Genomic DNA, 16,731 nt, shown 5'->3' with positions numbered 1-16,731 from the left:
TTCCATTAGTTAATCGGGAAATATGTCGTTTTACAATTGAAATATTTATGCGACGAGTTACGAATAAACGGCGGTTTGTGTTTTATTTGTTATTCAAAATTTTTATCTGGATACAAATATAAAATTCAATAGAATTCATACATAGTTTCCCGTAAAAATAATTATTCTTCTTGTCAAACTCAATGCTCAATTACTATACTAATTCCTTTAGTTAAATGACACTTCTCAGATACAATAATCTGTTTCGTTATTCTATTTTAAAGTTTCCACACTTACCACTTAATTTCGCATAGAACTGATACGAATCTAAATCACGTAATTCCGATTAAACATTCGTTGACAGTAGGCCTCATCAATCATATAAATTTATAAATTATGAAAGTTGTCTATGCTTCTTCTCAAGTTGAATAATTTAAAATACATAGCGATTAATATCGTTATAGTCGCAGTTTTGACGTTCGAAGTAATCATCTATATGAAAAAATATTATAAGAATTTTTAAAAATTTAAGTTTTTAGAATTCTATAAAGTAACTCTTGAAAATTAGGAATGTAATTATATGATTATAAGTGGACAATTAATATCGTACGAAATATATATTATTTCATAGTCATTTATGTGGAAAAATTTAAAAAAATTTAAGTTTTGAGAATTCTATAAAGCAACTCTTGAAAATTACGAACGTAAATTTTACTTTGAACTAATCAGACGACAACCGATTTAACCACGAAAGTACATCGTATTTTATGGGTCGTTAATCGAGGAAAAATTTTTAAAGGGATTGGAAAGTGTCACCGAAGTCAAATAAACCGCAATATATTTCATGTTGAACTGTCTTTGGTTTAATATGATACAACAGAGCGGACGTTTTGGGGGAGGGGCCTGTGTACATATTACATATTCACATATATAATTATATTTTGCAGCTTCTATATCATCAAATTCGTTTATGTACAACATATACCAAGCAATCAGTAATTATTTTACACAAAAATTTTCCGTACATTGCGTGTATCGATCGCGTAGAATGTGCGCCCGGCTCTGTCACTGAAGTCGATTTTTTTCTCGTATAGTCGGAGGGTCAACGATACCGATTCGCCGGATCGTTCGTTCGGCATTTCAAAGCGAACGAAACCGTTCGAGTAGAACGCGAATAGCCGTATTCGTCATATGCCTGGTACGTTCTACGTATCTTTACACAGATATACGATTCCTAATAACAAGGGACAGAGAGATCGCCAAAAGTCGGCTTACGCTGATTCCATACGAAAATAAATTTTTTTTAAGAAATCACTGGACAAAGAAAACTCCTTTCAGTGGGGGGGAAAAAACGAAAAAGAAAAATAAAATAAACCCGCATCAGTTATCGATAGGATTATTTAAGCTGATCGACGCTCGAACTGCGCTGCTGCTTGCGATCGAAATAGTTGAATTGTCGAAGTCCTTCCTAACCGCGCATAAACCTAACACGTTCTCAACGATATACTCAATTTTTTAAATATATCTGTATTCTACGATGATTTAAACAATCGAACTAAATGGCAGTCTTCCTTATTTAAAACAAAAAAAAAAAAAACATACTAAAAAATGATCGGTGCGTTTAAAGGACAGAAGACTGTCTATTAAAATAAAATGTATAAAATAACATGATAAAATGAAATGCGTATTCGAGATCGATTTACGAGATCGACATTGTCACACAGATAGGCCTCTCTCTCTCACACACGCGCGCACACTCGCTCATACACACATACACGCGCGAATATGTTCTTCCTCTCCTACTCTCCCCTTTTATCTCCCTTTTCCTTCTCCCTCGCAGGGGAATCAGGCAGTTCGATTCTCAACAATGATAATTATTCGCGTGAGGGACTTTCGACGATGCATATCACAGACACGATGATATGGAAATGAAAGTGTGTTTCGTATAATGAACGTGTGCGTGCGCTCGACGCGCACGATAAGCTTATAGGCCGCCCGATAGACGCGAGAATTAAATAAAAAACGACACCATACTTTCTACGAGCCGACGTGATGCTCGTGTTATAAGTTTCGGTAGCAAATTGTAAGTACGAAAGGGACCTGCGAAGTCGATTACCCTCGATCGAATAGCGCCGCGAAGCTTCGTACGACGCACCCTTCTAGTCGCGCAATATCTCTAAGAGTAAGGATAAAATTCGAAAAACGTTGTAGCGGTAAAAAAAAAAAAGAAGAAAAAGAACAATCGTTTCCGTAAAATGGATAAAACCTTACAGTTCGAAAAGCAAAGGTTTTCCTCGGCAAATAAAATTATACGCTCGAGCTACTATAGCAGCGTCTCGGGTATAAAATGGCTAGAAGAAACAGGAAAGTATCGACTTCGGTGCTAAAAGAAAAAAAGAAATAATAAAGATAGGAAAAAAGATTTTTTTCTAAAGCGCCCAAGTTGAACCAATGTCGGATAAAAATCGATTTAAAACTAGTTGAGATACGCTATTTCTCCTTGCAAGAAATTGCAACGTATAAAAAGTACGGGGGTGGGGTAAAGGGGGGTGGGGGTGGGGTGGATGTTGAACTATTATTTCCTTATCGAATTTACATTTTCATGCCGAGTCCAAAGGTACGTCGAGTGAAGAGAGTAGCAGCAGCAGCGCGGCGCGTAACGTAAAATGGCGTCGGCCGCGTCGATGCGTTTCCTTCATCTTCCGCTACGATATTATGAAAAAAAAAAAAATTCTACTAACGATATTAATAATAATTAAAATATATATCCTTCTATTTCTCTCTTACGCTCTAGGTAATTTTAAGCTCAACTAGACACTTTAAATACAGTTAATCGGACATGTAAAATCTCTACAAAAATAAAATAAATAATCTGAATAAATACAAATATAATATTACAGTTAGTTAATAAATTATTATATAGGATTAAGAGGGGTGGAGGGCGCGTGTCGCTCGTCGGGAAACGTGTTTCCTTGGCGACGAGCGCGTCGACGTTACAAAAGATACCGTCGTGAAGATCCTTGCTCGCGTGTCACCACGCGATATAGTTACGCACAGAATTTTTTCTTTACTTTCTTCTCGCTCGACGCGAATAGTCTAACTTAAAGCACGAATACTGTATTTTCTTGTGTACTTAGGATATAATACCGCTGCGGTGCACAAGCTCGTTTAGTCGGATTCCCATCGGAATCCATTTCTCTTCTCCCTTCTCGTGTGCGAACGCTCTCGCGATTTTTCCTTCCTTCGAACAAATATACGTTTAAAAATTCACGTTAAAAAAAAAAGGTGATCCAAATCGTAAAAAGAGGATATCGTTTCGTCGAATAAAATGCAATAGGTTGGGTAAATAAAACCGGGAATCGTAAAAATCTATCGATGGTAGCAACAATGACGGACAAGGGAGGTTGTAAACGTGGGAGAGGGCTCGCACACGGCTTCTTTGTTCGGCAAATCGAAGAAGGATATCGGTCCAGAACTGGTATTTCGCGATCTGTCGATTTCTATATCCATCTTCTTGCACGTTTATGGTTACGCGTTCAACGCGGTACAAAACACGTACCGGCAACTAGCGTGTATACAAGACGAATGTCTTTGCACGATCGTGAACTCGGCGGCGAAAGCCAACAGGCTGTTTATCGAACGACTCAGCTTCCCGTCTTTCTCTCTCTCCGGTCGTATCGCGGAATCCTGATCGTCGAGCATCGGCCGATCATCGACGAGGCTCGTCGACGGTTCCCGTCGATCCTGTTTCAAAGTTACGGTAGCTAACTTGACGCAGACGTACGCGCGCACTTTTGCGAACCGACGACACGAAATATCTATCGAGAGTAGATCTGTCGATAGATAGGTCGGTGATCGTCGCAGAGACACACACACACTGGAACCGGGACCGATGGTAGCCATTGACCTGCTTGGCAGAGCACGTCTAGGCTTCTTCCATTGTACCCGCTTCCTCGGTAATCTCAAGAAAACTGCCCGTCCACGCTGGGTTGTTCCGGTTTCCTAAGATGAGCGAGTCGTCGTCTGGTAGCCCTTCTTCGGCTTCCGCCTTGCCATCCTCAGGACTGAAGACCGCGGCGCAGGTGCTCGAATACCTGCACCACGTACTCGAGACCGTTCATGTAGTCCCGAAAGATCAACCAGTCGCGTAGGTTTCGGTACGTCTCGGATGATGACATCGTCGTTCGGAAATCGGCGTTCATGATGTCGCGGGTGACGTCCGGTCGCGACGACAGCTGCCGCTCCACTAATGCCACTTGCAGCTCGCAGAGAACCTGCAAAACAAAATTCACCACGTTACGTCCTCGTTCTGTCGGCCATTTGCAATTTCTTCTCGGTGATAATGGTAGAGGAAAAAACATATGGAATACTCTTTGTAATTTGAAATATTTAATAACAGGAGCAATTGTTATAGTGTAACTACAATTTTATATATTATCGGTGCAAGAAAACTTTAAAGAGAATCAATCAATGTATTTATTTACGTGTTAACATCTAAGATTTCGTGATAAGTTTGAGACGATTTGGAGTACAGCGAAGATATTGCAATAGCCAAGACTTATCTAATTAATATTCAACAAAGATGATTGTCCCTATGCTGTAATTTCTGCTTCCAATTAAATCACAAGAAAAACTAACTTTATTTTTTACCTGTTTTTTTAATTTTATAGTGTGAAGGTAAATTAAAATACTATTCTAAATTACTTAAACCTTAGTCAAACCGTTGCTTCGTGTAAAAGTTATTAGCAGAATCGTGAAATCAGGGAAATCGAATGGAAATTTACTGTACAAAGCAACGATCGGTTGATCGATAAACCCATAATGTTTTTTCATATCTAGCGACTAGAACGTTTAGTCGCGAAAGTGTTGTGCAAATAACTGTAAAATTTTTTTGTAACGTTCGCGACAATGAAAGGTGCTATAATTCGAGCTGATTGTACCTGGTACTTCGGTACTACTTTTTATCGAGAAAACGAGACGTATCGTAGCTTAGATTATTTAGAAATTTAAGTTTTTGACGACAATCGTTCACTCACCGTTCGCAGTTTGTATTCTGTGTCCTTAAACTGCTTGCGAAATGCGAGTTGGAGATCCTCTTGGTCCCAAACTATCTGTTCCAAACCCACCGCATACTTTTGCATGTATTCGTACGCGTCAATGAGGGCCTTGTCGAGCTGCGAATAAATAGAATTCAACGTTTAACGCTTCTTGCAAAAATAATTTATAATTAAATTGTACCACGCGCGGAGGAAATTGCTTTTAACGAGATTTATTTAGATTTATAGATTCCTTTGATCAAACCGTGAAACATTGACAGACATTTGTTCTTCTTATTCCCTAGTAATTAACAGTCTTCACGCATATAACAACGAAACACGATAAATACATGAATAACGATTAAACGATTAAGGAATTATAATAGAATAATGAATAAAATTAGAAAATATATTCGAAATTAAATTTTTAATTTTGTTCACTTGTTTAAAGTGGATGTTAGCTGATAGAAAAGTGTCAACAGTGTGAAAGGGGAGAAAAGAAATAAACGAATATTCGTCTGTACCTCCAACTTGTCTAAATATTCCTGATTCAACTGTTCTCCGAGATTCTTGGGAATTTCCCTCCACCCGGGTAGCCAATCGTAATGATGGTCTATAAACGTTGAATGCAAGTCGGCGTAGTCGATGTTGAAGATCCGCCTGGCCTGTAAAATCAAGAAAGAAAATCGCATGTTCGATTAGAAGAACGATAAACCGCAAATAAGATCGAGAAAATACACGGCGTTTCAATTTTTCGTCATCGTTCCTACAGCACAATAGTATTCACAATTTTAACAAATATTGCATTGTTACAACAGTATAGATATTTCCAAGAATACTATCATTATATTATAACTTCCCTACGTAGGCATTTTTGATCAAGGGTTTAGTAATTTGGTCAAACACAGTTTAGGGGTAGCAATAATGGCTTCCAAAGCATTCTTCTTAAATTATTGACTGTAATAATAATTCTTGAAAAAGAAGAGAAACCCATAATTTTGATAAAGAAATAAAAAGAAAAAAAATGCAATATTACCAGAGTTTACTTGTTCAGATGATTTTAATTGAATCTTTTACCCTGTATGTTTGAATGTTTTGAACTTGAAATTTACTATTTTCTCGCGATTGTAATAGCAAGAAATGAAGAAGAATCGCGCAGAGCCCTGATGCGTGTTTAGTGAAAACAGTCTCACAAACGGAACCAACAATTTATCCCAAAGGGAAGCACGAACGTAGAGAAAGAGAAGGCGAGGAAGTCGATTTACTGGGCAAGAATACTTGTTTCCAAGTTGACTCGTTAAGCGCAAATAACCTATATTCACACATCGGAGGGTACCAATGATCGGCCATGAAACATTAAATGTCTTTATTTTGAAACTCGGTGAAACAGATCGTACCGAACTCGCGAACGTTCGTATGCAAAAATTTGCACAGCTCCTTCATTAGGGGAGCAGTATGGTTCAATAACAGGTTAGCGGGTTTAGTCACTGATTAAGTAGGCAGTAGCGCCTCGTACGCGATCAGGCTAACGATATCCCTCGTTCCTGGTACGATGGGAACGTGGACGAACGCGCTGACGGATGAGTAAGCTCAGTCCGGTATTGCGAATCCAATGCGAGCAGCACGCGCCTGACACGAGCTACCTTGCTGACTTTTTGAGAATACCAAGATGGTTCCTCGTCGAACCTGGACCCTCCGCCAAAAGCTAACGATACTTCCAACAGGAGCCGTATACAACTTTCAATCGAAACGAAATCAAAACTACGAACGATAATCTGGAGCTCGGTTTATTTTTACGTACGATGACATTACACAAGTCGTATAAATTTTTTACAAGTTTGATTAGAGATGGGTTATTTCGACTGCCAGTTTTATTGTTAGAACCGATTCGGTGTTGGTTGGAAAAATTTCAAGTTGGAGACTTCAATGCCTGGTCTCGTAATACGTTTCGAGATCGAAACCTCCCTTTTGCAACGTTTTACACTTTCTGCAATGGAACACGCATAAAATTCTGCAAGGAATAATAGTGAAAATGCTGCAAATTCACTCTGGAAATCAATTTTACTGTATCGAGTACTTTATCTTATAACGAATACATTATTTTAATGAAAATCAGAAAATGAAGACAAAAATGTTCTGTCTGTCTCCTATTGTACAAATTTTTAATTTTTAAATCGCCTAAAAACAAAGCGTTGATCTCGTAAAAAGTTTCACGAATTTAGCTACCGTTTCAGAAAGTTGGTATTTATCGAACGAAATAAATATTGACTTTAGAGTTACAGGAAGTTTTCATCGGTTCACGTTGATCTGCATCGTATTCTTGCATTTATTTCGACCCACTCTACCATCACGTTCACTCATAGAAACATCCGAGGAATGTTGTTTGGTTGCTAAAGAGATTATCGCGGTTTGCGGGCCGTGAGAGCAGTATCACACGATGATTATTTCCATTCCTGGGCAGATAAGGGTTTGGATAGTCGCGTTATCGCTGTGCGCGCCAGCTGGTCCAAGACGCGAGGTCGAAGGCACGTTTAATGATAAATGTGCTTATGCGAGGCAGGTCAATCGATATGTGTTTAAAACAATGCTTCAACGTCGTCTCGTTTCCTTCTGTAAACGTTTATTTTCTATAAAAGAACTTGGAAAGCGTCTAACGATTTTCACGATCGAAATACTTGGGCACGATATTATTTAGTTGAAACCTTTTGACAACGTCAGAATGTACAACGAACTCTAATTAAATGATTCCCTAGAAAAAAAGCTCACTTTCTCTTCGATGAATTATTATTTACTTCTTCGTGCAATTGTCTTCATTTTACGCAGTTGCACGAAATAATAGAACTCAATATCGATCGTAAATAAAATAAATAAACGTGCAAGGTGGCGTAAGTTCGAAAAATTGCGTTCTGAAAACTAATAAATCTAATGAATGAAACTAGAGTCAAATGAAAGAGCTTTATTGAATAAATTCTCGGTATTGGGCCTCGTGCTCCGAAGCTACCCGGTTTCTTCTATCAGTAATCGATCCCTTTCCACGCCCAAATAATTATGAAACCCTCCAGGAAGATATCGACACCTTTCAAAATAGACACTTTGTATCGGAAACATTGAACGCGGTGATTAAAACCAGTCATTGATTGCGTCACGGGCTGTTATTACCACCGACACGGATAACGTCGTCTATTAGGGGATCCTCGGATACGCGCTACTTCATGAGCACGGAATCGAATAGGCAATTAAATTATTTTATGGTTATTTTACGCGAACGGTTCCCTAATAAATACGTTAAAACCGATCTCCGTGCGTTTATTCCACGACCGATCTTCGTATCTTCTCGGTTCCCTCGGAATGAAGAAAAATAACAAAATGTCCGAAGGAACTACTCGAATTCCAGCCTCGCGTTTTATGGATCGTTTCGATGCCGATGGAGAGCTGGCTATCCACAATTTCTGAACAACCTGCAGCAAAACAGGAAACTTGACTTTTGACACTCGTACGTAGGATAGCTACAAAATAAAACTATGTGTCTTTTATCTATGGGAAGTAATAATAAGTATAGAGAAAAATGTAATAATTAAAATACACTTGTTCTAAAACTTATTGTTTCTCAGATATTTGGATATCTTTCAGCCACAAATTCGAAGCATCTCTATTTGTTTTTCGAATGAAAATTTCGTGTCAACTGTTGTAGTCATTAACTCTTGTGTGGTATAACTCTTGAACTATTCCAATTAGGATACAAGTGCCTTAATACTTTTGCGTAGAAATTGAAAGACTGAATCCGATAGTCCAACTAAAATTACAAAGTTCTATTACAGTTTCACTACAAATTAATTTTTCCTCATTTTAGAGATACAGTTTTTATTTATTTATTTATTTTGTTTGATTCCTATTATTTGCATTATAAATTGTAATAGTGTATACACTCAGGCATCGCTGGTGTACATAGCCGATCGACCGATTGTGAGAGCATGGAAGATACTGTTTTCATCGATGTCGAAACAAATAGGTCGCGAATATCCGGAATTTTTCGTATTGCTGCTCGTTTCGTGGCAATCACGGGGAGATTTCAGCGAGACAACGCATAGGAACGGGAGAAGAAAAAGCGAAGAATGAAAGGAATTGTCGCTAACAACCACTGGCGGCGAACAAATCTGAGACGCGGGTCTTTTGTGCCTCGTAAAAGTCTCTTCGGCCACACCGGAGCACGAATAATCGTAAAATCGGGCTGAAAACTGACAGGAAGTAGGCTGGCAAGAGTAGGTATGGTCTCTGCGGTACTCTCGAGGACCCGTCAAAATCAATTAGTCTCTCAGTCTTTCTTCTAGCGCGGCTTCACCGCTCCACCGCTTATTAGAAGTTATAAAATTTCGGTGCGACGGCCTCGAACCGATTGAATGGCTCGCTGCTTCCAAGTCCACGGTGCCGCGCTCAACGAGACACAAAAGAAACGCTCGGTTACGAATAAAAAAAATCTTCGATTTCAACAGATTTTTCATCCCGATGATCGTTTTCTCGCCCACCTTTGCAAAATCCACCAGTTTTATGGCCCCGTCGTAACCGCCGCGACTACTTCCGGTACTATTTCGTCGCCGCGAGTTCCGTAATTTCACGCGGGGATCCTAGAAACGGATCCATAATCTGAGTCATAACGGATTAGAACGAACCACCGGTGGCTTTATTTCTAATCGGTCGTTGCGACGATCACGCGAACACGTTCCACCGACGACCACCTCCGGGTCTCACGACTCCATGTTTTTTTAGCTCCAAAACATTTCCTTGCAAGTCTCCACGTATATTAAACGACTCAACCAATGCCCAAACCTGACAATTATTTAATCGTTCAGCCGCGTTTTATTACGTTTCTCTGTGAAACAACATTGTATTTGCTTGTTTACAAGCATCTGAACGTTATTTTTGGTGTATTTCTACGTAGATTTACCTCAATAATGGATACGAATGTTAAACGTTTGGGTGGAAAAACGGATTCGTCGACGTTTGGACGTCCCCGATCGGCGAAGAGTGGTTTCCGGCGAGCGTAATCGGTCGCGAGCATGCGTATTTGAAAAATATGTCAGCCTTGAATGAAACAGTACGGACTGACATCCAGCCAGCCGAGTAGCAGAAAATACGTGTCGTAGTGCGTACTGAACGTATCGAGGCGAGTAAATGCACTGGCGGGTTGTGTATCCGGTCTGCGTTTTAGTATGCAGGCGGAGTACCGGTGTGGTGTATAGATGCCCCATCCTTGGCGGGAGGGGCAGCTTCCGATTCTGATTTATTGGAATCCTCCGCTTCCGATATTATATCCGATTCCTTCACGTACCGATGCGCATATATGCAACTCGTAGACGTCGAACTTCCTATCTACGAAGAACAGTATATCGGATATAATTCACATGTACACGGTTGCCTGCGGGCATCTCGCAAGGACGCGTCACACAATTCGTCGCGCGTTTAAAAAAAATTTGAGTTCCACCTTTCGCGTGTTCCGTCGTCGATTACGTTTCGCGCGAAAATCAAAACATCCGCTCGACGACGATTAAACGACGATACTCGAGTTTTACTAAATTATTGTAAACGATTACTAATATTCGACTCTCGAAAAATTTCTGCATAAGTGTTAAACATCGGTAAACGTCTCTGTGAAATACCGAGAAACAAAGTTTCCTACCAAACAATCATCGAGGGCCCAAAAATACGCATTTCACAGTAGAATAAATGGAATAAAATGGTGTAGACGATCGAAGACGTATCGAAGTTACCGTTACAAATAGACTCGCTCTACGAACAAAGGGTTCGCGGATCGAAATTGTATCGCTGGCCACGTGCACGCGAGAGGAAATCAGTCACACGAAACTTGGTTGCTTCTCGGTACCGAGCTCTAATCTACTTTTTCTCTGGCAGAGTGTCTGCCGACGTTAAAACGATAACAAGACCTGGAAGGTGACGTCACTGAACTACCAGACAGTGCGACGCCTACTAGAGTTAATCTCAGCAGGGACGTCCTTAGAACTCTCTGGCGAAGAGTCTCCGTGTCCGAGAAAGGTGGACGTCGGAGAGGACGGAAACGATTCCGTACCGTGAAATGCTTCGACTGTTTTTAGATAGCGTGGCTTGCGCCGTACGGTGTACCGTGTTCGTTTTCCCAAGAAGGGAAAGAAGAACGGAGAAAGAAGAAGAGAGGGGTAGGGGGGCGGACTGTTAGGGAACCAAACAATATCAGATTATGCGCTTACTTAGAAAATATCGGTATCGAGTATCGTCGAGCGATGATGTAACGCGGACCGTTTCCACGGTGACTTCGGTGGGGCCCACAGGGTGGAACGGGCCCTATACGTACAGAGACACACAAATACCCTCTGCGGTCGCACCCGTTGAATGCTAATTCTCTCGTTCATACAGTGGCGGCCATTTACTTACGTACAACTCATATTTTTATTTCTAAACCGCCTACATTGCCTTCAGAAGCTTGCAAAAATATTTCGACTCTATCATTGCAGAACATGTTCCTCCTAACCGTGACGTTTCAACAACAATTTTTCCATTCCAAGATTCAATGTTTTTGTTTACTTCTTCTTTGAGAAATAGAAATATATTAGGACACTAATTTAATTTACAATTATTGTGTTATAGAAAAACTAACAGTCACATATTAAAAATAAGACAGTGACAGAAATAAATAAGTTTCTACAACGAAGTTTTCTACTTCGAATTTGTACATCTACGTGAAAATAATTTAGCTCGGAGTTTGACAAAGTGGATCACTTTAGACTCATACTCGGTCTTCATAATCGAGCGATTCATGGATTATTCAGGACACTATTGATCGAGACATTGAACATATTTTACGAAAGAATCAACAAGCTACTCCGTCTTTAAAAACCCGTTTGCAGTATTGCATAATGACACTGAATATACAATAGTAAAAACTATGACGAACGTTTAGAAATACTTTGTGCACGGATCGCGAAAATATACAATAAAAAGAGTACCGAATACTTTTTCTGATGCTATTATTTTCTGGATAAATCGTACGTTTATATTTCAATATAAAAATAGAAATCTAAAGTTCTGTGGCGTTTAGGAAGCTTGGGTTAGAAGCAACCGTCCGCAATCCGACTGTCAACGCGGTAACAACGACGCATGATAATTTCTGAAGTATGTTATTCGATCCTGCTTCGATGGGAGCTCGAGGCAACGATGTAATCCAAACTGTACAGCGCACACGAGGATCCTAAACAAGTCCCGAAGTAATAGAGAAACAGGAAGCGCGTAGAGCGGTCGCGATGGATGAGTCAGGTGGGTCCAAGAATTTGGCGGGCACATAAGGACGTTCTGTTATAGAGCCGAAATCATGTCGACACGTGTGCACGATGCATAACTAGGGGGACAAGCTTAATCTATCCTAAAAAACGAGAGTAAAGATTCGCGTGTGTAACCGTACCTTCGATCCTGCGGTTTCCACGTCTCTTTTTTCGGATCGTTTCAGAAGAGGAACCTTGAGCAACAGGCCGAACCCGGACCGTGATTTATTGTCCTTGGTTAGAGATAATAAGGCACGATCGGCTGGGAAGATTCTTTCGAAACGAAGCATCTCGTGCGCCGGTCGTACGGATCTATTTTTCTTCTTTTTTTCTTTTACCTTTTTTTTATTTTCTGAGATCGCTTACACATTTCATAATATCTAGAAAAGGTAGAGCAAGAGAGCGGATATCTGCCTGGACCGCGAACGTCAGAAACGGCAACGATAAACTGCATTCGTTTCATCGGAACGAAATTCAACAAGTTTCTTCTTAACGGGCATCGAGGAAGCTCGTTTCTGCCATTTACACTGTTTTACATTTCCGATGTATGCAATTACGGGCGATAAATATTACGCGTAATAGTCGAAATAAGAGAAACGGGGGTAATTTTGTTGTGGCCACTTTCCAATCCAGTCCGTATCAAAAGTAATATTCAAATGTTTGACGATCGATCGCACGAGAACGAAATTATTTACGATAATTGTATTCCAAAAATACTTTGTTGAAACTGTGGGCAAAGATAATCGAGTCACACTATTTTCTCTTTAAATTATTTCGGTGAAAATAATTAATTCAATTAAAAAAATTTAAAAACACAAGTGAGAATCGAATGGAATATTTTTATAATTCGTACGAATTTCGTACGTGTATTTTCCAAAAAAAAGGAAAAAGAAATCAACACTTCCAAAGGTTTACGATAGAATACCTGCTGAATAGAAACGATACTAAACGCAATGGTCTGACGATTAAAAAATCACAAAAAGAACAAGTTTCCAGGCAACAAAATTAAACAACCAGCAACTAAAAAATTATAGTTAAACAAGTTAATTTCAAAAAGTTGGTTTCGTTGCACCCACGACGTGTTCTAGTATCGTTCGGTCGACAAGTATTTTTCTTGTCGAAATTACGAAGATTTCCACGCAATATAACGCTGGATTGAAACGCGTGTCTTCGATTGGGTACAACAGACGATTTGTAAGTCCGAGATCTCTTTCGAAGGCTTACAGGACTCAACGATCAACGTCCGTACGACCGGAAGTACTGCCATAACTGCCTTCCGCTCGATGTCCCCTTTCCCCGTCTGGCCCCCGGCCAGAAGTCACGTCAGTAATTATTGAACCATTGATGAACTTAATCTCCGTCTCCGATCATCGATATCGGCGCGCGAGCGGACTGTGTCAGTGCGGCGGGAAACACAGATTCTTGGAAACGTTGTTTCTGACGGAAGGATGACGAAAAGAAACGTCGTCGGCGGAAAGAAAGACGCGCATAGCTGCGGTGTGTACTCACGTAATCGTCGCGAAAAAGCTCCGCGTGCATCAGCGCCGTTTTCGCCTGTACGACGACCTGGTGGAGAAGCTGAGAGTCCGACAGCTGCACCACGTCCGGATCACCGGTGAAGTCTTCGGCGGAAAGGCCACAGGGATTCACCCACTTCGGGGGCGAGCTCAGTCGTCTACTCTCGAGGGTCATCGTCGGAGCGCCCTGCACCGAGATCACGAGCAGAGTCACCAGAAGACTGCCTAGCCCTAAAAGACACAGTCGATCGTTCAAACATCTGACATTATATCACGCTCGCCTACACTTTGTCCAACGAGACGAGACAGCAAAGTAAAAGCAAACAAAAACTGCTGTTTCGTTTCCTTGGACAAGGTGCAGTAAGATCGCAAGATTGATGTAAAGGAAGGCGTGCGAAAAGTTATCAAAGGGATTCGATAAAGTTTCGTAGTGGACGTAGTTTCGTTAATTTCCACGGTGTTGCTCGCGTGTCTGACAATTCGGCTCGTTTCCAATTACCAATTCATGGCTAACTACCGCGGTACGTTATTAACGGAATCGTCCGTGTATTTTGAAGATAAGAACCAGCTGGTCGGTAGCAATCAACGATTTGACGTGAGAGTCTCAGAAAAGGTACCCTCGAGATAAATCATTCTGGGAGCTTCCGGCTTGTTGCTTCTACCTTCCCCGTCCTCGCCCCACCCTCGGAGGTACTCTCTTCGTCGATAGTAAGCGCCTAAATGGTAGATTTCGATCGAGGCCGTCTTATGATCATCCGGCAGTTTCGGGATCACCGTTCGTCGAATTACATCCACGTGAATTCGTCGTCGCATTATTTCACGAGTTACGACCCTTGATGAGGGGCCTGGGATCACGTGCACCGCTACGACGACAAACCATCAGCAGTCGCGTACGCATTTGGAGGATGTATAACCACCGCACTCCACCGCGTACAAGTTTTCTCTTTCTCCGTTTAAACACTGCCGTCTTTCTCCCCGAGACGATGCTGTCCTGTGCGTTCGCTCCGAGCGAATATTCTGTCTTTGATTTCTAACGTGGTAGCCGAGCCGATAACCCAAACAACGATGTTTCGACGTTCGAACAACTCCGTCGATGCGACGACCAATCTTTCCAAACGCCCCGATACTCGCGCAAACTTGGTACCAGAGAGAATATTCGAATAGTTCTGCCATCATACCAAAACGAAGCTTCGATTTTCGAAATACAGTAGCTTTAAGGAACCAACTCGAAAGCAACCCAATGCATAATTCGAATAATTTGTGATCGCTAGCAATAATGGATCATTTTAATGTCTTGAGTCTTTATAAGTTTTGGAATTTTAGTTAAATGAAATATGTATTGACTAGTTAGACCAGAGAACACAGAAATGGTTTTTAATTACAATTAACGAAAGTTCTAAAAAAAATGGCCAAGAATGATTAATGTACGTTTTATATTGTTTTCCATGTGCCCCACCGTATAGTAAACATACATCTTTCAAAGCCTTTTTTAGTATCATTAATTTAATTAAGGAGCAAATTAACTATATAACAAAAATTTCTTCTTCTTCGATGAAAGGGTAGTTTTTCGTTAAAGAAACAATTAAATGACGAAGAATTGACGGGGATATTTATCTTCGAGCCACCATGTAAAATATTACCACAAGTCAATTAAACTATTTCTGATACCTTTACGTTTGAAGATAAATCATTCTTAAAAAAAAAGAATACTTAAAGTCGATAAATCGACCGAGGAAAAATAATTTCAAATTAAAATTTCGGGAGACGTTTCTCGACGCGTTTAGCAGAAATACTGTGAAGGGGAAAAACGTTGCTCGATATAACGATCGTATCGAAGAATGGAATATGTAGATATGTTGCGCGATCGTATACGGGCGCCAACAAATTTAATTTTAATGTGCAGCAACACGTGACGCAACGTGCACGACGGACGCGTTCCCGAGTCGCATGGAGAAAAATAAGCGGACAAAGAAAGAGAGAGAGAAAGATACAGCGAAAAGAAGGGCGGGAGGGAGAGGGCAGGGAGACATCTCGGACACTTAACGCATATTAATGAGCGGCTCTTAAGTGCGTTTCGCGTCTTGGTGAGAGAGTAATTTGCCGCGGGGAAGTTTGCGCCCCAAAGTACCATGAAAACCGTGTCGACGCGCGCACCGTCTAACGGTGGTATCTTTTCTTGCGACTACCCGGTAATTGCTTGAACCTCGCTCGTTCTCGTCTCGCGAGGGCAACGCGTTGATTCTTAGTAATTCGGCGGACAGCAATATTCGATGATAAGCAACGGGGCACGCGCCTCCTCTTCCACCGTGCAGATTGCGATGGAATTTCGACCACGGATAGATAGATCACACGTTCCTACCGACACCGATAAATATCCTCCGAAGCAGTGTGAATTTTCTCCCATCCGCGCACGTGACTTTCCCGGCACGTTGATTAATTTTTAGTGCCTCGTACGAGGGGGCACATTCTGGTCAACAAGTTTCAAATATTCAGTTTCTTTTTTGTATAATACAATTATACAGCAAATACATATTTTTGTACCCATCAGGAACTAAATGTAATGTAAAATTTCAGAAACTTTTTCGATCGAGATGAATCTAAATAGGAGTCTTGAATTTTAACGAGTTTATAGAAATAAATCTGTGAACAGCTTGTCTAGAAACAAAATTGTGGTCTCATGGATAACTCAAGGGATTTAGCTCTTCTTTTTTGTTAAATATTTTTGGTACAATTATACACAAAGTTCATATTTTTATGTCAGAAGCTGAATGTAATGTAAAATTTCAGAAACTTCTTCGATCGAGATCGAATCTAAATAATATCGTCCTGAATTTTGACGAGTTCATAAAAATAAGTCTGTGAACAGCTTGTATAGAGACAGAGTGGTGGTCT

General features: G+C 40.6%; 1 protein-coding gene across 2 annotated transcripts in view; it reads right to left on the bottom strand.

Annotated features, from left to right (window-relative positions):
• Positions 1-841: 841 nt before the first annotated feature.
• Positions 842-16,731, bottom strand: part of LOC122404422 — a 53,507-nt gene continuing 37,617 nt past the window's right edge. For both annotated transcript variants that reach the window (XM_043408362.1, XM_043408361.1), the window contains 4 exons: positions 13,832-14,070; positions 5,540-5,680; positions 5,016-5,153; positions 842-4,253 (listed from right to left, as the gene is read on the bottom strand). In XM_043408362.1, coding sequence (XP_043264297.1) covers positions 4,038-4,253; positions 5,016-5,153; positions 5,540-5,680; positions 13,832-14,014 — 678 coding nt within the window. In that variant the 5' untranslated portion in view covers positions 14,015-14,070 and the 3' untranslated portion in view covers positions 842-4,037. The remainder of the gene's footprint in view (positions 4,254-5,015; positions 5,154-5,539; positions 5,681-13,831; positions 14,071-16,731) is intronic.

This window comes from Colletes gigas, unplaced genomic scaffold (assembly GCF_013123115.1).
Source record: "Colletes gigas isolate AHSC1104 unplaced genomic scaffold, ASM1312311v1 Colletes_gigas_Sc00002, whole genome shotgun sequence".
NCBI classification, from domain to species: Eukaryota; Metazoa; Arthropoda; class Insecta; order Hymenoptera; family Colletidae; genus Colletes; species Colletes gigas.
The sequence above is the reverse complement of the archived record's forward strand: the minus strand, read 5'-3'. Positions and strand labels throughout refer to the sequence as shown.